The 22,576-nt window shown below is 47.0% G+C and overlaps 1 protein-coding gene across 2 annotated transcripts in view; it reads right to left on the reverse strand.

Moving 5' to 3' along the window:
* The window catches only part of LOC147887370 (Glycosyl hydrolase family 47 protein), a 200,236-nt gene that overhangs the window by 83,994 nt on the left and 93,666 nt on the right, over positions 1-22,576 (reverse strand). For both annotated transcript variants that reach the window (XM_087394172.1, XM_087394173.1), the window contains exon 10: positions 11,292-11,373. In XM_087394172.1, coding sequence (XP_087250298.1) covers positions 11,292-11,373 — 82 coding nt within the window. The remainder of the gene's footprint in view (positions 1-11,291; positions 11,374-22,576) is intronic.

Here is a 22,576-nt window from a genome sequence, read left to right on the forward strand (position 1 = left end):
ACGTAAAAGAAGAGGGAAGCTTCTCGTCGATGAGCAAGCATCGTACGTGGAGCTTGGGCTTGCAGATGAGGGAGAACTGGCAGGAGAGAGCGGGAGACCTAGGCTGCGAAGGAGTTGCAGGCTGGCTGGAGGCCATTGCGATGGTGGGAGGCTCGTAGGGTGAAGAGGAGAGAGCAGCTGAAGGAGCGCAACTGCTAACTGGTTGAAGGGCTACACTGTAGGAGGGGGGGGTTCCGTAGATGAAAGAGTGTGTGTGCATAAGCGAAGGGCTGAGTGCCTATGAAGAAAAAGGCCTACGTACGTGATGAGACGGGGATTTCCAACTGCATGCTTGGCAAAAAGGGACTCCAGGTTTGGAAAGGATAAGCTTTGGGTGCTCCTGGGCTACGGCTACGTGGTGAATTTAGATCGAATGGGAGAAAAGGGCTATTGCTGTTAGTTATCTTCACGTAAGGGAGTTTGTGAGCTTGTCTGCGTTGAGAAGACCTTGGCGTTGAGGACCTCCAGAGATAGCGAGCTGTTTCGTTGGCTGAGCATAGCTACTACGTAGGTAGGACAGTCGTTTGCACGTGAGCTGATGCAGAGAATCGTGGTCTGGCTGAGATCATATGAAGGGCTCTGTTTTTTTTAATTGAGGAAGTTACATGGCTGTGCGGGTGACGCCATAAATGTGAGCTAATCTCTCCGTGAGAAATGAAGGCAGCAGGGCTATTGCTGGAAGTGTCTTCCGTTGGGTTTGTGCCTAGTTGATGATGATCTATGGATTAGGACAGCTTAAGGCATAGCTGTGTACCGTTGTCTGCTAGCTGAAGAATTTTGGGCAACAGAGACTCCATGAACTCCGTATGCAAAGAGATAGAGGGACCAAGCAGTTGCAGGCTAAGGCGCAATGGATCGTGACCTTCATCGATGATGGTTGTCCTAAAGGAGCTGGGCAATTGATGCTTGCTGCAGATGTTCATCAATCACTGATCTTCTGCCTTGTGAGGGAAGAGAAGCTATCCTAAAGGAATTGGAAGTCTCTTTGACATGGTTGTGATCTTAGGTTGATTTGATTGTGGGAGATTTTTTGGATATTGATAGACAGGGAGAAGAGGAGGCGCTGTTGCAGCTTTGTGGGAATTACGAGCTGTTGTTCTTGATGGAAGCTTAGGAGTGTGGGCTGTGGGTTCATAGTATTCTGAGGCTGATTGTTTTCTGAGATTTTATGGGGGGAAGTTCAGTTCTGAGTTCAGTCTGTTTCGGGCTGTGTAGCCTTTCCACTCTTTCAAAGAATCTGGGTGTGTTCTAGTCAGATTGTGTGGGAGATTGACTTGTTATTTGTGTGCTCTGGATATTTGCTCTGGAATCTGGTTCATAAGCTCACCATCTACAAGCCCACATTGCAGCTGATCCCTATGAAGTCTCACCTATCTGACGTGGTGAAGTACATAATTCCTGGTTGTCTTTCCATTTTTTTCCTTATCACCGGTTCATGCACTTGGGACTCTAGCTCTGAGCACTTCATATTTTCATGCCACCCTCATGCTATTTTGCTACTTTTTGCTATTTTGTACTAGTATAGCATTTTAGTACTCAGCAAGGGCCTTAATGATCCCTTTGCCCCGGCCCACAGTGGTCTGTATGAGTTACTTGATTCCGTACTTTGTCCCATAGGCCCGCGAGGCCTCCCGCGGACGTTAATATATCTTTCTTTCTTTCTTTCTCTCTCCGAGGCTGCTCCGCCCCTCCACTCCTGCTCCTGCTCCGCACCTCCGCTCTTGCTCCGCCCGCCCCTTCGCTGCTGCCCCGCCTGCAGCTCCGCGCTCCTCCGCTCCTGCCCGTTGCTGCCCCGCCTGCAGCTCCCCGCCCCTCCGCTCCTGCTCACCACTCCCGCCTTAGTCTCTCCGCCCTTGCTGCTTTGCAGGCAGCTCCCGCGCTTCACACCTGCACAGCCCTCTCCGCCCCAACCCACTCCACACCTGCGCAGCCCACCGCCCTTGCTGCTCTCTCCCTCTACACACACCCCGTGCAGCTCCTTACCCTCCACCGGGGCTGCTCCCCGCGCTGCCCACTGCCCCCCCCCCCCTTCTTCTACCCCTGCCTGCCTCCTGCACTGCCTCTCATCCACCTCCCGACCTCTTCAAAGCCCCTCCCTCCCGCCCTCCTTCGCCTCTCCTTCACCTCTCCACCTTTTCACCTCCGGCTGCCCTCCACATTGCAGCTCAGCTCCTTCTTCGCCTTTCCATCCTCATCCACCTCCGACTACCCTGCCTCCCTCATCCTGGGTGTGCTTCTCGCCATGGGGGGGGAGCTCTGTGCTCCCGCTCCCGATCGCACACTAAAACCTGCATCAAGGGGACATGAATCAGTCCAAGGCAATGGGAAAAGCCGAGAAAGAGACGGATAAAGCCAAGAAAGACGACAACAAAAAACAAAAGGAAACAACAGATACAACTGAAAGCATTTGAACACGCACATCACTGTCATCTCCGTACCTCACCCAGTTCACCCAGTCACCGCCCAGCTTCCGGACTCATCCCCACACTTACATGTCACAACCATCACAGGTTCAGCTAGGACACGGGTGGGCTGATACACCAGAGGCCTGGGATACCTTGATCATGGAGGTACATAGCGTCCGTGAGCGCGGGATGAAGCTGACACGCTTCGCACAGGAGCAGGCCCGCTTCAACAAAGAGCAGAGCCGCATCATATAGGAGCAGGCTCAGGCCATTCGGGAGCAGGCTGGTCTCATTCAGGGACTCAGACTGGATATCTTGCAGTTCCGGCAGGAGGTCACAGCCATACACACAATCCCAAGGAGTACCCCGGTTGTCGAGGCACAGATTGCGAGCATGCAATATGCTATTGAGAGACATCCAGATTGGTTGATGTGGCCAAACGGGAACCCGCTAGGGTAACCGTTTCGGCTACCCTCATAGAGTAGCAGCAGAGAGCCAGTAAGCCTCTCAACATCAGAGTACGCAAGATTCCACGCACTGAGGCTACACCGATGGCAAATGCGACTACTTCTGTGGCCGCTACTCTAGGTGTGGCTGAGCACAGGATAGAGAGGGCATGGCGGGTGGGGAGAGACTCCAACCGAGAGCAACCCCTAGTCATACGTTTCCATGACACTCGGGCACGACTTTCAGCTCTACGACGAAGGTTAGTCCTTTGAGATCAGCCAATGATCTCCATGGATGAGGACCTCACCCCTCTACAGGTTGAGGAGAGACGGTTGCTACTGCAGCAGCGGGATCAGGCCCGGAAGGAGGGAAAGTGGGCAGTGGGGAGCGGGGTCTATGAGACTCAGATATCCGAGACCCTATCCTGCACCATTTGGAATTGTAATGGTACCTTATGGTCAGATCTTCTCGGAATCCTATACAGGTCACGACATAGTCTTTTATACAGAGACACAACAGAGTCTAAAGCGCCCACTTCCAGTAGTCAACGGATACACATGGAAGTCTGCCTACAGAGATGAGACGAGGGATACAGGGGGGGTTGGAGGGTCAGGTGGAGTTGCAATCCTTTTCAAATCCACACTTTTGGGAACCATTTCAGTAGAGCAGAGAGATCCACATTCCAAGTTTCTTTAGATCGGATTCGACACACGGACAGCCGGGATCTGTTTGTTGCAGTTTGCTACTTCCCCCCCGAGACCTCCCACTTTGCCAGAGATATCCGAGGTGAGGATGAGACATCTCCATTTGATGCTCTTTATCAGTCCATTGTTGACTTCTCTAGCCGCGGAGAAGTCCTCCTAGTGGGGGACTTCAACGCGAGGACAGGCGCCCGTCAGGTACCACTCCTCAACTTCAAGGATGATTCCACTCTACTGCCAGACATTGACCTTGAGGAGGCAGGTATGCTACAGGTTTCGGCTGACAGACGAGGTCCATTCACATCTTACGGGCAGGCCATATTAGACCTCGGTAGGATGCATGATCTCATTATCTATAATGGTCTTGACAAATTGCCCACCTCAGGTGGTTTTACGTGCTTTTCACATGGGGGAGGCTCCAGCATTGTTGATTCCATCATGGGATCCCTTGCCTTCACATCTTGCATCACTGACTTCACTGTAGCACCTCTCCCTCCAGGGGCTGATTACACTTATCTTTTCTCTAGCATCTCTACTCCACGTCACATAACACCTTCCACCCCACCGAGTTCTTACTCCATCTACCATGATATACGCTTTGACTGCGATCACTCACCTACTTACTCTGGCCGTCTATACATACTTCTCGCTTATATTGACTTCATACCCCTTTTAGATGATTGTGCTGCCCTGGTCACCCGCTCACTACACGAGGCTGCCCTTCACGCTTTCCCTCACACCAACCACTCCACCCGCCCACCACCTCTTGGGACTGTACCCTGTAATAGATGGTATGAAGATGAGTGTAAGGCTTTACGCTGTCAGCTCAGATTCGAAACCAAAAATCGTCTTCCGAGCAAACCAGATACACTACGCGAGTACCGTAGGTTGGTACGCAGAAAGAAACTAGACTTCGTTCGTCGGAATGAGAAGGAGCTACTAAACATTTTGTTTAGTAACAACTCTAAGGAATTTTTGGCGGAGATCTCTAGAAGGACGGTCCCCCTCACCACTCACTGACACTCAGGTCTAGTTGATTATGCACACACACTTTATGACATCCCAAATCAGCCAGTCCCTAACCTCTCACATATGCTACGACCCACATCTTGCACCCTCTTCACTGGGGGGGGGGGGGGCGGGGACTGAAGGATGCCGTAATGAAACTTCATATTGGCCGAGCGAAGGATTATGAGGGGCTATGCACTAAGTTCATTGCATATGGGATTAACCTCCTAGACCCGATCTTAGCAAAGCTCTTTAATAAAGCTATTTGTTTGGGGTTTCCATGCACCTGAACCATTAACACTATCTCACCCATCCACAAGGCAGGGGATCCCATGAGCCCGGAGAACTACAGGACCATTATGATTGGACAAGTCATGTCCAAGGTTTATGCATCAGTACTTGATTCCGAGATCAGCAGATTTGCGGAGTGTCGAGGACTTGAGTAGCACGACACGACAGATTTCGGCGTGATCATGGAACCATGGACCACATTCTCACATCAAGCTTTGTGGATTTCTGCAAGGCATTTGACATGGTTATGAAAGCCCGCCTCATACGGTGTCTATAGGACTTGGGTTATGACCAGGAGATCATCTGGGCTGTCATGGCACTTTATGAGAGAGTTTCAAGCAGAGTCCGAGCAGGATCTAGGTGGACAGACGAGATCACAAGCATTATCGGGATCAAACAAGGGTGCCATTATCGCCTACCTTGTTTAGCCTCTACATTGACGAGCTTGAGACAGTGATGCACACACAAAGGGGGGTAGGTTGCTCTCTTGCGGGCACGCTGATCCAGATATTGCTTTATGCAGATGACGTGGCTCTCTTATCTTCCTCAGCAGAGGGGCTCCAGAGACACCTTGATGCACTACAGTCCTTTTGTAGGTCTCATGATTTGAAGGTCAACCTGGGTAAAACCAAGGTCATCATCTTCAATACATCTCAAGCCATCATGCGCCAGGAGCAGTTCACATTCAATGGGTCACCTGTTGAGAGAGTTTCATCATACACCTATCTTGGGGTTGTCTTTTCCGGACCCATCTTCACTATGAGACCCGCGATGCATGCACGCTTGAGCAGAGGATATGCTTCATTGGCCAGACTAGAGAGGCACTCCTTCCGCTTGCACTTTCAGGATCCATGGACCAAGGGGTTGCTTTTTCACTCCTTGGTCCGCCCAGCGGGGATGTACGACAGTCCATGTTGGGAGCTAGACTTGTCGGATATAGAGTGGGCCCGTGTGGAGTGGCTACAGGTTCTCATGTTATCATGGATGATCCGTGGTAAGCCATCCGTTCCTCACCGAATCATTCAAGCTGAGTTTGGGTCACCCCCCTTACAGCTAGATGCTGCATTTCAAGTCATCACGTATCTATACCGAGTCAGGGAGTATGGGGATTACACCTTTGGGCATAGCAGGTTACCATGGCTAGCTCTGTCCTCTTCTATGGCACTTGCAGTAGGTGGGGACTAGAGGTGCTGGTATGCACGCACAGAGAGATGGTTTGAGCGACTGGGGCTCCACATGGATAGACTACCTCCCTTCTAGTACAGCATGGATGCTCCGTTTTCTCCCCTCCTATCACACGAGGTCAACCAGGTTATCTGTGAGGATCTATTACAGCTACACATATTTCGAACCTGGTTAGGACCGAGTGAAATCCCAGCGAAGCTTAGCTTCTACAGAGATCACTTCTTACATATCACAGCAGAGGGTTTCATTGACCTACCAGGATACACGCAGATCTACTTACCCCACTCACTGAGGATCTCTCTTGGGCAGTTCCGGGTCTCTTCACACAGACTTCGTATCAAGAGCAGCAGAGCAGAGCGACTACCCAGGGAGAGGCGCATATGCACATTGTGTGACATGCAAGAGGTTGAGACAGAGGAGCACTTCATCTTGCGATGTCATGTTTACTATGAGTTCCGAGGGCACTTCTACTGCCTCTTCAGGATAGCTATGGGATTTTGGTCAGATTCCTCTCCTACCTAGACCAGCGGTATTTGGCAGGATTCATTTATGAGGTACGCAGACACCGCGAGAGGATACTCCGAGCACGGAGACAGGAGCAGACTTTTTCCTTGGCTGATCCCTCTCAGAGCTCTATCACAGAGTTCTTTCAGCCAAATCCCATGGACCTCCATGAGATGAGGCCTCGACGTGACCGTGACCTGGAGCCTATGACCCGACAGCTCAGACGATAGCGGATCGACACACAGATCACACTTGGGGACATCCCCTCCCTGTTTAGAATCGGAGCCCGACCGACGGGGGTCACAGTAGCCCTAGTTAGACGTAGAGCTACGACCAGGAGACGTGCCTGGAATGCACCTTTGAGTGGCCGACAGTACTCTATTGGCGATTTCATGCCCCCATTGCCTCATCCACCCTTATGTCCTGCTGCTGATGATGATGAGGATGTTGATGATGATGCTAAGATTGATTTATAGTGGACCATTGACATGACTATGTTGTACTTAGGACTTAGTACTACCATTCTGCATTTTTGCATTTTGCATTGGTGTGGATGCTCATTTAGTAGCTCCACTACCACAGCTCATTTGTACCAGGATTTTCACAGTCTCATAGACCCATCGGTCTTCCGAAGACTTTAATAAACTTTATTTCTTTCTTTCTTTCTCTCTCTCCCTGTCTCTAGTAGGTAGGATTGTATGCATTTCTCCTTAGCCGCTATGAAGGTTCCCTTGAAGTGCGAATAGAGCTACTGAGAGTAGTTTATAAATTTGTTGAGGTGCTCTACCCGGTCCCATGTCTAAATGCTACGCCTATGGAGAAAAGCCTCAATGACCCACGGGTCTGTCGTAGGTCCATGATGAGGATATCTACCTCCTAGCAGTGGAACCATCTCCTTACACCATTATCCAACTAGATTGGAGGAACTTGCTCTAATGTGTCTTTTCGAAACGGGTGCTCACTTCCCTTTCGATGAACAAGATGTGGTCGTTTGGTAGCTAGGTGCTATGTGATTCTCTCCAATCCAAGGAGATCTAGGGGAATGGCACTCATCTCTAGCAGCAAGATGGAAGAAGCAGTGGATTACTTGGCTCCTAGGAAGCTTGAGAGACTATTTTTGGATTTTCTCAATCTCATTCTGCCCGGAGGCAAAGGGACTACCTCCCTAAATCTTGACTATGTATAAAATGACTGGAATCATTGAAGCATTAAAAAGATGTTTCTCAAGGTTCCAACACCAAATGCTCAAAATTTCTCTCACTACATTGCATCAAGGAGCTGGCCTTGGTAGATGACCCTTGGTGGGATATGTCTAGAGTTTTGACCAGCATAACTTTTGTTTTCCCTACGTTGACGTGTAATCCTTTGGTTTGGCATAAAAGGTCTAGGAAGTCCATCAGCCCCCAATCATTGTCGTGTTTTTGGCCATGGCTAATCGCTACCATTCACACTAGATCCCAATTATGCAGTGAGAGAAGATGTTGGCAGACCACGGGATGCCCTTTTTCCAACACCAACCGCACCTGCATATGTTGTGACTCTGGTTGGATTCTAGGCCAATCTAGGATGAGCAGTGTATGCTACATCCATGCCGCCCACAAGCACATTCCCACAACTCTATTTTGATAGCTCTTCCATTACACTTTTCCTTTGGCAGTTGTTGGGATGAACGACAATGTCGGCCGCCTTCATCGCTAAGGTTCTAAACAAATAGGACCACCTCACCTCACCAACACAATTAGCACACCTCACAACACACCCTTGCATGGTTAATCCCACATTTACCGTTCCTCATTAGATAAGGAATTTGGTACTTAGCTGAAGTTTTGAATGGACACTCAGTCCCTAATTGATGTACCAACTTGTACAGTCCCATAGGCCATAGCTAGCCTATCATGGATGATAATATATCATCGTCATCATCACCTCTCTCCATGCAGCTTGGATGGACATAGGGCATGTCGGTACTTACATGCCACTACATGGTTTCATTCCCAAGGCATGCCTACTGACCATCTCCCACCATGTCAAATACTCTTTGAAAGCACCACTCTATGCTTGACGTAATGTGAGGTTCATCAGGTCATGGAGGACAACTTGTTTCAGGCATATATTCAGCATTCTTGGACATCCCCAATGCAACCACATGCCATAAAGATGTCATTTTACAAGGAGCATGCCCTTTGCCTGACTAAGGATTGTGGTTCAGCCACCAAACGGGTATCTACAAATTCATCTTTCTCATGCACACGTGATGGGCGCACGTATGAATGCATGCTAACACACATGCATGCAAGTTTGATATCTACAAATTCATCTTTCTCATGCACACATGACAGGCACATGTACACATGCACGCTAACACATGTGAATGTAAGTAGATGATGTTCAATTGTGAGCAATTCGCCTAGGGTATGAAGTAACTCTACTGAAAACCTGCCATATGATCTCACTCTGAAGTCTATCGCAATGGACAATACCACAAAGTGTCTATTAGTTAGTAGCACATAGAAGACTAGCACTGTGATATGACCCTCACACAATATGAAGAGAAAGAGTAAGGACCACAACAGTAATGCTGTTACTGCTAGTTCTCCAATTGGACCAAGAATAAGGTTGCATGAATTTTAAGTTGATGCTCTGCTGAATGGTTGCACTATGGATCTCAAAGCAAACTGCAAGTTCAGCCTTAGTAAATGTCTATTAGTTAGTAGTACATGGAAGACTAGCAGTGTGATATGACCCTAGCACAATGCGAAGAGAAAGAGTAAGAACCACAACAGTAATGCTGATACTGCTAGTTCTCCAATAAGACCTAGAATAATGTTGCATGAATTTTAAGTTGATGCTATGTTTAATGGTTGCACTATGGATATCAAAGCAAACTGCAAGTTTGGCCTTAGTAACTGTAGCTAGATCACAGAGGTCACTCACCATTCAATTGTTTTGATTTGATCAGGAGGTTTTGAGAAGTCTTTCTACACTTGGTACATCTAACCTGTGCTCCTAGCTGATTCGAGCTGGCTAGCCTATCTAGAGATCCTAGCAAGTTCTTGGATGTAGAGCATTTAGATGGAAACAAGGGATCTTTCAAAGCAACATGAGTACCAAATGTTGCGTTTGCTACTAAAGCACAGCATATACCTTCTTTGCATAGTCGCACTACGTCGTAGAAGATGCTCATATGATGTGCCTCACCAATGCCAAGATTCACGCATGTGATGAAAATCCCAATGTATGTTCTGTAGCAATGTCTCTCAAACGAAAAAAGGCTAAATCTTGGCAAACCTTTTGCTTCAAAGGATACAAAATCCCAACTCAACCACACACATGAAATCTGTACTCTAACACAAAACAGTCTATACATTGCACAACTGTATTTTGAAGCCCCACTTCCCATAGAGCCTACATGACTAGTCATGCCTGTTCGCACAACCATACGAAAGCAGTATGGGATGTTTTGGATGGCAGGTGCTACAAAAAGAGCTGTTTGGCCTGCTAAAGCCCTGTGGAGCACTGTGGGACCCGTATAAAGGAGTTGTGATCCTCTTGTTTGGAGTAAGCTCCTGCGATGCAGCTATGAAAAGGGTTGTTTGGCCTGCTAAAGCCATGTGGAGTGCTATGGGACCCCTATAAAGGAGTTGTGATCCTCTTTTTTTGGAGTAAGTTCCTGCAATAGAGCTTTGCACACACGCTGTTCTCTTCTCAAGGCGCTCATGTAGGACTATTTTAGAAGGGGAACTCTAATATAACTCGTGAAGTTTCCGGAGCAGAGCGAAACAATTGGAGAAAGATTAAGAAGCCTAAAATGCATTGCATTCACTACAAATCGAAAAATCGGGGGTCTTGTAGGACACCCTGAATTCTAGACTAATACGAGAGACATGTCGCATGTATGGTGCAAGAAATGTATTACCAAACTAGCTATAGGATACCCTAGAGACATTAAGCTTGATGGGAGTCGAATTCTATATGAACACCACTAATATACTAGGGCCCTAAACGTTGATAACACAAGAAGAGCTATAGTTAATTCATTATCCCTGATGGTATTATCCAATTCCACCGACCCCCAACCCCCCCCCAAATCCCCCCAACAATAAAAAAGGGAAAAAAAGGGAGAAGGCATGGCAATTCGTTTTTAAGAAGCCCACTCTGTGGTCAAGACACATGTGAAGGAACAAAGAGCCCTTACTTAGAGAGCCTAAAAAACATAAATTTCAAGACAAAGGCCTTTTATAAGGCTCGAGCAAGGTTCCATTGTGAGATCAAAACACACGCCACCTCAAGGTTGCAACTTACTGCTAGAACAAGGTTCCCCTGTGAGATCAAAACACATGTCATCTGAAGGGTTGTTGTAACTTACTTCCGCTGTGAGATCAAAATCTGTGTCATCTCAAGGTTTGTTGCAACCTACTGCTTTCCTACTGGAAAGCTCTTGCAAATCTTAATGCCCTGGTCCATCTAGCAATGTGAATCCTTTCTCAAACCAGAATGCATAAATTATAAAGAGGACACCGTATTATCAGCATAAACTTCAACTTAACTAAGAATAGCAATCTAGTGTCTGCTTGCTAACACATCTCACAAGTCTGTCAAACCATATATTGTTTTCCCACCTGAATGCAAAACATGCTGATAGCTACAAACCTACGAAAAACTTCCAGAAATGTGTATAAAACAAAAGAAAAATGCAAAAAGGGACAATTACCTGCAAACCTGGCCAAAAAGCTTGCAGGCTGTTAAACAAAGGCCAAACGACAACTGCAGAGTTCATATTTACCTCCAAGTACCTGGAATCCAGAGTAACATATTCAATATATCCAGTCTTACAAAGAGAGAATTTTTAAAAAACTGAAGGTACGAAGGGGAGGGGAGAGAGAGACAAAGAGAGTGAGAAAGTGTGTCCCTCTTCAAAGAAGTGCAAAAGTGAAACTAAAAAGAGAAATTAAAAAAGAAACCACCTATAAACCAAAGCTAAACTTAAGCCCTCATCAATATCCAAGCATAGGCTACCATCTAGGTTTTGGAGTCTCTGAGGTGAACAAATTGCTTTCTAAAGCAAAGATTGAAAGGGAAACAGGTTCTCATAAGTTACTTTCTACGTTTTGAAAGATCTTGGAATCTCTAAGGTGAACCCAGTGCTTGCAAAAAATGTACAATTGAAACAAATTTTGAAAGAAAAAGGGGAGAGAGAGAAAGAGAGAAAGAGAGAGAGGTCTATGGGACAGCAAAAACCCAGCTAATATAGCTAATATATGATACAGAAAGGAAGAAAGAAAGAAAGTTTAATAAAGTCTTTGAAAGACCGAAGGGTCTATGAGACCAAGAAAACAAATACAATAGGGAATGGGTGGATCCACTAAGTGGGCATCTGCACCCAAGACAAATACAAACACACATGAATATTAAATATATATCTAGATGAATCCAAGAACATGCCCAAACTCATCCACTAAAAACACATCACACTGTGCAATTTCAATCTCATCACAGTCGCTCATAAACTCCATCACGCCTGGCACGGACTAGCTACTATGACATCCCCAACGATGTCATCAGCGCCCAACAGTGGATGTAGACACAGGCCTGACTGAGCAAGGGGTACACTACGGTGGCCGGATTCAAGTGACAGTGCTATCACTCTGACTTCCAGGACCCTCAAACCAAGTCTCTTCTCTTCGACTAGTTGGTCCGACCCGCATGTATGTACGGCAATGCTTATTGGGGATCTAATCTATCAGAGACGGAGTGGGCTCGAGTGGTGTACGGCAGCCTTTGTTGGGGGCCTGATCTATCAGAGATGGAGTGGGCTCGAGTGGCGAGACTTCAAGTTCTCATGCTTTCCGCAATAAGCCTTCTACCCCACATTAGATAGTTCTAACTCAATTCGGTGCAACCCCACTACAGCTCAATGCAGAATTCCAGGTCATCACATATCTCTTCTGCATTCGACAGTATGGGTCTTGCACCCCATGGCGATGTAGGTTACCGTGGCTCGCTTTATGCTCCTCCATGATACTGGCCGCAGAGGGTGATATAGTGTTGAGGCCTACTCACATGCCACGAGGTGGACCAGGTTATCCGAGATGATCTCCTACAGTTACACACATTCAGGACTTGGTTAGCACCTCGGGAGATCCCTGTGAAGCTTAGCTTCTACAGAGACCATAGCCTATGGATTTTGGTAGAGGGCTTCATCGACCCACCAAGATACATGCGGATCTACCTCCTCATTCCATGAGGATCACGATTAGGCAATTCCAAGTCTCACCACACTGCCTATGTATAGAGAGTGGTCAAGCCGAGGGCATACCTAGAGAGGGACGCATCTAAATCCTATGCAATTCCTGAGAGATCAAGTGAGCATTTCACCTTCAATTGCCCGGTGTACGATGAGATCAGAGGTCGGTATCACTGCCTTTTCAGAGGCGGTTTCGCCCCCTACCTAGCTTTCTATCCTACCCAGACCAGAGATGCTTGGCAGCTTTCACTCATGAGGCCATACAGCAAAGGGACTGATTGCTCAAAGCACATAGGATAGATTCTCACGGCACACACCTAAACGCCACCCAGAGTATGATCACTTAGTTTTTCAACCAGACAACTCACAGAGGTGGCAACCACGGGGACCCGAGCTAGAGCTAGAGACACGCCAAACTCACCAGCGCACTGAGGCACAGATCATGATAGGGGACCTTACCTCCATGCTTAATAGACCAAACGCACGACCCAGATGAGTGACCGTGGCACTTGATCGCCACTAGGCTACAGCCGGGAGATCCCAGCAGGCTATACATGCTGCCAGCCGCCAACGCACTATTACAGGATTTTTGCCCCTACAGCATCCTCACACATCGACACCCCCTCCTAGTATTGGCACTCTCGCCAACTTCCACTCAGAGAGTCTTTTCCCTTTTATATACTTATGCTGTTATGGGCAAGATTATGGATTTTTGAATTCGTATGCATCCTAGGTGTTGATGCCCGTTTAGTGGCTCCATCCATCAATTCATCGTATCAGCTTCTTTTAGTCTCATAGACCCTTTTTGGTCTTCCAAAGACTCTAATAGAATTTCTTTCTTTCTTCTTTCTAATGGAGCTCAATCCACCTTTGATAGACCAAGCTCCCAACATGGGCTACCATACATGCCCGTTGGGTGGACCAAGGAATCAAAGTCTAAAGAGAAGATACTTGGTCTATAGATCCTAGAAGTAAGAGTTAAAAAACTATCGCTCAAGCCTAGCAAGCACGACGTACCCCCTACGACGTACCCCCTGCTTAGGTGGGCTTGCATCACTAGTCTCATCATGAAGACCGCGGGCCAGAAAAAAGTACTCCTATATATGCATAGGATGCAACGACCTACACCAATAATCTGAAGAGAAAGAAAGAAAGATAAAAAGCTTATTAACATCTATGAAAAACCAAAAGGGACTATGAGGCACCAAAAAAAAACTGACACAATGAAACCTAAGGGTGGGGCCACTAAAATAGGCATTTCTACATAAGGCCAATGTCTGTGACAAGGGAGAAAAAAGAATACACCTCAATATCACTGCTGCAAGAGAATCCCAAAAGAAGAAAGCAAACACCAAGGAGAATCCCCTGCCTGTCCATCAACAATCAATCAATTGTCCATCTAAGGGCTAGACCAGTGTATGTGTTTATGGAAATAACTCCACAGGCTGGCTGAGGAGAGACAAGAGGAGCTCATCAAACTATGGCTCAGTGATAGAACACTCAAATTGCCCAGCCTGTCCAAATCTTTTCCTCCTCTCCTCTATAGTCTTCACAACGTGGTGAGCCGTCTGACAAGTGCTATCCTCACTCAAGTGGTCTGTCTCCCCATGCCGAAGAGAGAGGATATGTCTGCAATCCTCATGTGAGTATCCACCAGGAGTCGGGTCTATCGAATCGTGTCCTTTGACTCTCTCCTACATCTAATATCTTGATGTCCCTAGCTCAGGTCATCAGAGAAAAAATCCATGAGCGTGCTCTGACTAGGCTCGGCCAATTCTTGTCCTCCCTCATGAGCTCTCCTCTATGCTCATTTGAGCTGACCTTTGTCTGAGCCTCGAGAAGGAAAATAGCCACACGCGACTAATCTAGATATGCCAAGAACTCTCTCAATGTTGGAAAAACAGTTATGCCGTCCACAAATCTCATGGTATAAAGGGCATTTGAAAGCATCATGATCCTCTACATATCACATAAAATGTAGATCTATCTATCACATAGGACGCCCTCTGCTCGATCAATATCTTCAGTGCATGCATGTTGTAGGTGAAGCAGGGTGTAGCCTAGTGGTTTGATTGACCCCCCTAAGATCCGTAAGCAACAATCCTATAGAAGCTGAGTCTCACAGAAAGTTTAGTAGGTGCTAACTAGGTTGTGTATGAGAGAGAGAGAGAAAGAAACCAAATTGTATTACTATCCTTGAGAGGCCTCACAATCCTATAAGCTATGAGACAAAGTGCAATCACAAAGATAACCCATACAAGCCGTTGTGGGCGGAAGCAAAGGATTCGCTAAGGGCCTTTGCAAAGTACTATGCTAAAATACAAAATCAAACCTAGTACTCATACTCAAAGTCAAGAAACATAGTCTCGTGCCAGGGTGGTTCTTCTATGAGCTGCGAAAATATCTGGTATATTTATATGCCACCTCGTCTCTATTGGCGATAGGAGGCATGGTCTCCGTGATCTCTACATGTCAATAGTGACACCTCTAATCGGACGATCCCCCCCAAGTACAATTGTGATGAGCTTAACCTCCATCGTATGTGCCCTAGTCCATCTTTGGATCATGTGTGGCACCTACATCTTGGCTGTGTCTCTCCTTGTCGTTGCCTCATCCCACCGACCCACTCAGCCCTTGTTGGGATATGTGTGATCAAGGGCTTGCTCTAGTAGCAATCGTATGATTGTGTGTGTGTGTGTGTGTGTAGAGAAGCACACTTAGTGCTATGGACCATGACACAGGTGATGATGTAATGCAAGGCCCACACTTGGGGAGCTGCCTATGATGTAGGAGTCCCTATGATGGAGGATTTATCTCCTTTGATGTAGGAGAGGTGCCTATGATTTAGGCCACCCTCTCTCTAATTCTACAAAAGAGAGGCTTCCCTCTCAAATCAATAGAACACACACTCTTTGGCTCATTTGTGTTCTCACTCCCTCTTGCCATGATGCATCTTTTCTCTCCCACTACCCTACAGCCCTCACATCATCTATGTCTTCATCCTCCACTCCGCTATATCCACAAGCAGACACAAATGTGTAGAAGTTTGTGACATGTCGTTAGGCTCGATCTAGCTCAACCTCATCTATCGTTGTCTCCTCCTACTCTCTAACATGGCACAACATGGTCTCTCTATGCCATCGCATCTCCATCAAATAGATACCACAGCAAACTTGCTCCAAGAAGTGAATCAGCTGGGAGAGAGGCTCAACCCTGCATCCCTCCTGGAATAAGCAATTATATCCTCCTCGGATCTCATAATATGCAAGGCAAGTACGCAAGAAGTGATCCTCTATCTCCACCTCCTCCAAAGTGCATAGTGTACAGATCCACCGTTGCTCTCTAGTGTACCTGTGGCTCTGCCTGCCTCTAATGGGACAAGACCCACATCTGTCCAATGGCGATCCTCAAAGCATGTGAGGCTCATCTTTCCTCCAAGTATTGGGGTCTAATAATCACTCCATCCACTGATACTCTCAGGAAGTGATCACGGTAGAACCGAATCTTGGTGGGGAACTCTTGATCCCCCTCCCAAGCCTGTGACATATGAAGCTAGAGTAGGTCTAACCGTATAATACGGTTGCTCTCCTCCCGTAGGATCATATGAGGTCCAACCCTTACGATGACCCACCCAAGGGCGTGACTTACACGAGGATAGGGAGCTATGGCTCTTGACACCACTCCACGTTGATGCCATTTTCCAGACGGTCACTTACCTCCACAGGGTCTGGGCCTTACCTAGAGGGAGATTACCGAGATTGGCACTAGAGTTGTCTCTACGACTAGCTGAAAGCAAGGTTAGCATGGCTTGGTATGCACGCATATCCAAATGGTTTCGCAGCTAGGGCATCTAGATGGACTGTCTCCCCCCTTTCAGTACAGCTTAGATGCCCCTAACACAAAGACTACCACTAGGTACGTGTACGACTGTACAATCTCCACGGGCTTCCCTCGATAAGTGAAGTTCTGTCGATGAAATACTACTCATGAGGTGTTGAAGATCATAACCTTGGTCTTTCCAAGGTTGATTTTCAAGTCTCTCTCTATGTAAAACATCTCTAGGGCCTCTAGGTGCCATTGTAGGCCTACTGCTAAGGAAGATAGGAGGACTATGTCATCTGCATACAGTAATATCTGTATCATCAGCCAACTGTGATCCCTTGCCCCCCAGACTTCCATGAAGGTCGTGATCTCATCAAATGTAAAGCCCAAATAATGTAAGTGAGAGAGGGCATCCTTGCTCGACCCCTATTGTTCTCTCAATCCAATCTGACAAGCCTCCACGATCACGTACTCTCCCTCTAACTGACTCCTATAGGCTCATCACGCCCCATATCATGTCTCCTGGGATCTCCACCTCTTGAATTCGCCTGATCAGCAAAATCGTGGTATTGTGTCGAAGGCCTTTCGAAAGTCTACAAAACATGCATAGACTTTCTGGGATCTCGACCTCACCTCCTTGATGACTGGTCGCAAGGTGAACATGTGATCAATGGTGGAATGTTGTCTCTCTCTTGTGGGGAAGATTTTGCAAAGTCTTGCATCCCTTGGAATCCTAAATCTTACCCACTCACCTTTCCACCTCTTGATCATGGGAGCTGGTCCTTATTATGTAGATTAAATGCCTTTTGAACAATCATATACCCTCCCCATGGTATTTTTTTGCATTTCTTATTTTATTGGGTTAATTTCCTATTTATAGAACTACACTTTTATCCCGGGTCTTGCCATAGTTTTCGTAGCATTCTTTCCCTGGCCGAATTTCAGATTCCCCCTTATCTTCTCCCTCTGCCATCAAGTGATCATTGTAGCCTCCATTGCTTTGCATCAATGGGATCTTGCTTGCAACCCTCTTCTCAAGTTTGTTGAGGTAGACCATGTATTGGCATAATGCTTTCCATTCGAGAGGTATCATACCAATCCAAGCCAATAGGATAGGATGGGTGTTTGGATCTTGGCCACCATTTTTCCTATGAGAAAGCGTCTATGTATTGTTTCTCTTTTTCTCTCAGAAGCTCTGGACACAACATGGAGGTACACAACATTTGTGTACACGAGATGGAGTTGACTCGCTTTGCACAGGAGCAAGCCCGCTTCACCCAGGAGCAGGCCCACATCATTCAGGAGCAGGCTGGCTTCATCCATGGACTCAGACAGGACATCTTGCAGCTCCAACAGGAGGTAGCAGCCGTCCATGCAGTCCTAGGGAGTACCCCAGTGGTCAAGGCACAGATTGCGAGCATGCAATCTATAATCGAGGAGACATCCAGATGGGTAGGCGTGGCCAAATGGGAACCTGCGAAAAGGCTAACATTAGAGTCCATGGCATTCCACTCACCGAGGCTACACCGATGAGCGATGCAACTACATTTGTGGCCACTACTCTTGGGGTAGCTGAGCACAGGATTGAGAGGGCATGGTGGGTGGGGAGAGACCCCAATCGAGAGCAGCCCCTGATCATACGATTCCATGATGCCCATGCACGACTCTCAGCTCTACGGCATAGATCAGTCTTACGGGACCAACCATCGATATCCATGGATGAGGATCTTACCCCCTTACAGGTTGAGGAGAGGCGCACTCTGATACAACAGCGGGATCAGGCCCACAAGGATGGGAAGTGGGCGGTAGTTCGAGATGGACGACTCCTTACAGGCCCCCGTCGGGCATCTACCCCTCCTTCCACCATTTGGAACTGTAATGGTACCTTATGATCAGAACCAAGGAACTTCTCGCAGTCTTATACAAGTTGTGACATAGTCTTTTATCAGAGACACATCGGAGACTAGAGCACCCACTACCGGTAGTTGGCGGGTACACATGGGAGTCTTCTTACAAAGATGAGAGGAGAGACACATGGGAGTACGAGGATCGGGAGGAGTTGCAGTTCTTTACAGGTGGACCATGTCAGAAGAGCGGAGAGATACACTCTCCAGATTTTTCTCTAGATCCAGATCCGACACACAGACAACCGGGATTTGTTCGTTGCGATATGCTACTTCCCCCCCGAGACTCCCACTTTGCTCAAGATGTCCGAGAGGAGACGGAGACATCACCATATGCAGCTTCTACCAGGACATTCTCGACTTCTCGAGCCGCGGGGAAGTCCTCCTGGTTGGGGACTTCAACACAAGGACAAGGGTCCGTCAGGTACCACTTCTCGATTTCAGAGACAATTCCATTCTACTACCAGACCTTGATCTTGAGGATGCAGGTATGATATGAGTTTCAGCTGACAGACAAGCTCTGGTCACATCTTACGGGCAGGATCTAGGCAGGATGCATGATCTTATCCTTTATAATGGTCTTGCTAGATGGTCCTTCTTAGGTGATTTTACTTGCTTCCCACATGAAGGGGGCTCTAGCGTTGTTGATTACATCATGGGATCCCCAGCCTTTGCCTCTCGTATCACTAGTTTTACGGTCGCACTCTATCCTCCCGGGGCTGATCACACATACCTCTTCTTTAGTATCTCTACACCCGATCTCACAGCACCTCCCACTCCACAGATCACTCACTCTACTTATCATGACCCTTCCAGGATAGCGTTGACGCGCCTTTTTCCCCTCTTCTATTTCATGAGGTCAACCAAGTCATTCGTGAGGATCTTTTGCAGCTACACACTTTCCGGACCTGGTTGGGACCGAGCAAGCTTCTAGTGAATCTCAGCTTCTACAGGGATCATTGTTTACATATCACAGCGGAGGGTTTTATCGACCCACCAAGATATACGCAGATCCACCTACCCCACTCACTGAGGATCTCTATTGGGTTGTTTCGGGCCTCTTCGCATAGACTTTGCATTGAGAGTAGCAGGACTGAGAGTTTGCCCAGGGAGAGGTGCTTATGCACATTGAGTCGGAGGAGCATTTCATTTTCAGATCTACGTATACCATGAGATTCGAGGACACTTCTATTGCCTCTTCAGAGACGGTTCTAGGATATTGTCCCCCTTTCTCTCCTTTCCAGATACCAGAGATGCCTAGCCGCCTTCATTCACGCAGTCAGACACCGAGAGCGTCTACTTTGATCACGAGCATAGGAGCAGACTTCCTTGATAGACTCTTCTCAAAGCTCCATCACTGATTTCTTTCAACCAGACCATGCGGACTCCCATGTCACGAGGCCCCATCATGATCGTGACACAGAGCCAGCAACGCGACAGCTCAGACTGAGGGTGGATGCACAGATTACACTTGGGGATATTCCTTCCTTGTTCAGAGTTCGTGTTGGCTATGGCATGCAATGAAAGCTCAAAAATGAGTGATAGAAGGCCAAAAATGAGCTGTTGTATTGAAAATGCTGCAACAAGTGTGGAGGCTCAAGGGAGATCCAACATAACAAAACCCTAGGGCTAACTACCCTAACTGGACTAAGTGTCCTAACTAACCTAGGTGGTACATGTACTAACTGTACCAATAGTCCTAACTGACTATAACGAGGCCTACAAGACACATACCAAGGAATAAGTGGCACATATGGATAGCCCATAGAATGGCCTATAATTGGGGCTCCACCGACAGGGGTTACAGTAGCCCTTGTCAAATGCAAAGCTACGACCAAAAGACAACACAGGACCACGTCTGCGGGCAGCTGCCAGCACTTCTATCTTTAACTTTATGCCCTCACTACCTCATCCCCCTTGACGCTCTGATGATGAGGATGTAAGTGTTGTGAAAACGATCATCATTCTGACATGACTATGTAGCACTCAACAATTATCATTTTGCATTCTGCATTGGAGTGGATGCTCGTATAGTAGCTCCACCCGCACAGCTTGTTTGTATCAAGATTTTTCACAGTCTCATAGACCCATCGGTCTTTCGAAGACTTTAATAAAATTTCTTTCTTTCTTTCTTTCTTTCTTTCTTTCTCGTCTTTTGCAAAGAGGGTTGCGTCATCTGCATAAATTAGCAATAGTAGGGCATATCTCGCAACCCGTACTCCCTGTCTACTATGAGCTCTTATCCAATCTTCTAGTTCATCAACGAAAAGACCAAAGAGAGTTGGTGAGAGGGGGCAGCCTTGCTTGACCCCTATGTCAACGCTTTTGATGACCATTTCCTTGGAGCATGACCCACCTACTAGTGCTTGCACTGTCTCTGCTAACACCCTCTCATATAGTTGAAACGTGGCTTCTCTGGGTACTTGAGGAAGTTGAAGCTTTTCTAGTCTCTCCCAAAGCTTTTTATGGGGAATTGTGTCAAAACCTTTCTTGAAGTCTATAAAGCAATAGCAGACATCCCTTTCTCATTCTTGGCTCCCCCGTCACAGCACTTGATCCACTTTTGAGGAGGGAACCCTATATAGGATGGTGCCCTGATTCCTTGTGCATCCACCCATCTCATGCTCAATGATGGTTTTTGGGTGTGGAGAACAATGGAATGGAAATGGAATGCAAGAGTAAACAACAAGCTGAAGGAACTGAGAGTACTTGCAAATGGATCATGAAGGAAGTACAAGAGTGTCCACTATATGGCAGGGCTAGGACTAAATGTCCTAACTAGCCTACAAGGCCATACCAGGGCGAAGTTCTAACAAACCCCCTCCATGGTATGGCTGAACTATCCCATATACATCATCTCAAGTACACCTGGAAATCATGGTTGCGCATATTCGTCGAGGATGGATATAGCAACCTATGATACTACAGGGAGATCACATCCTGTAGTAACATAGGACAAACGTATATCTCCAACAAACAGTCGCTCTCGAACATAATGATAGTGGACGTCAATGCGCTTCGAATGCGCATGGAAAATTGGTTTACGCACAACAGATAAAGCACTGTGGTTGTCAGTGTAGATGATAGTAGAAGTATTCTGGCTGACATGTAAGTCTGAAAGTAACTTAAGTAGCCAAATACTTCGACACAAGACATTTGGGAGATATCTTCACCAAAGCACTACAACGACCTGTCTTTTGTAGCTACGATGGGATGTATCTGGCTATGGAAAGGACTTGCAGATCTTGATGTTGGTTAGACATCTCCCTCCACTATCTAACTAATAGTCAAGTGCTTTAGCCATTGCGTACAATCCAGGGTTTCATGCAAAACTAAGCACATTGAGGTTCATTATCATTATGTAAGAGAATGATTGTTAGTAGGAGATTCACTTGTGTTATGTTTCGACACAAGACATTTGGGAGATATCTTCACCAAAGCGCTACAACGACCTGTCTTTTATAGCTACGAAGGCTGCCCTGTACTTAGCTTCACAACTGGAGGTAGCAATTGTAGGCTGCTTCTAGCCAAAAAAAGATATGAATGAAGAGCCAAGCATAAAACGGTTGCCACTATGAGACACCCTCGTGTTGTAACAACCTACCCCATCACTATCCGTGAATGCATGCAAATCTAGTGAAGACTGATCACCATAGAACAGTCCCAAATGTTGTGTGGCCTTCAAGTATTGCCTACCAATGTTGTGTGCTGCGCTTGTGAATATAACTGCTTCACTGGGAAACAGCATACTACAAATCAGGCCAAGTATGATGTAAGTAAATAAGGCAGCCCCCAACCTGCTGATAAAGAGTGGCATCAAATGGGGCACTCCCATCTTCGAAGGAGAAACGAAAGCCAAGTTCCAAAGGAGTAGAAACCGGTTACAATTCTCAAACAATATATTAGGATTTGAATCATCATCATGCCCCTCCCCCCCACATTAGTAAATTGGATGCCCAAATAGTAGCGCAACCAGCCCATATCTGACATTGCAAATGATTTCTGCAAACCTGCCTTGAAATCTAC

This window comes from Dipteris shenzhenensis, chromosome 23 (genome assembly GCF_047967505.1).
Source record: "Dipteris shenzhenensis isolate YYH24624 ecotype China chromosome 23, Dip_SZ_1.0, whole genome shotgun sequence".
Lineage (NCBI taxonomy): Eukaryota > Viridiplantae > Streptophyta > Polypodiopsida > Gleicheniales > Dipteridaceae > Dipteris > Dipteris shenzhenensis.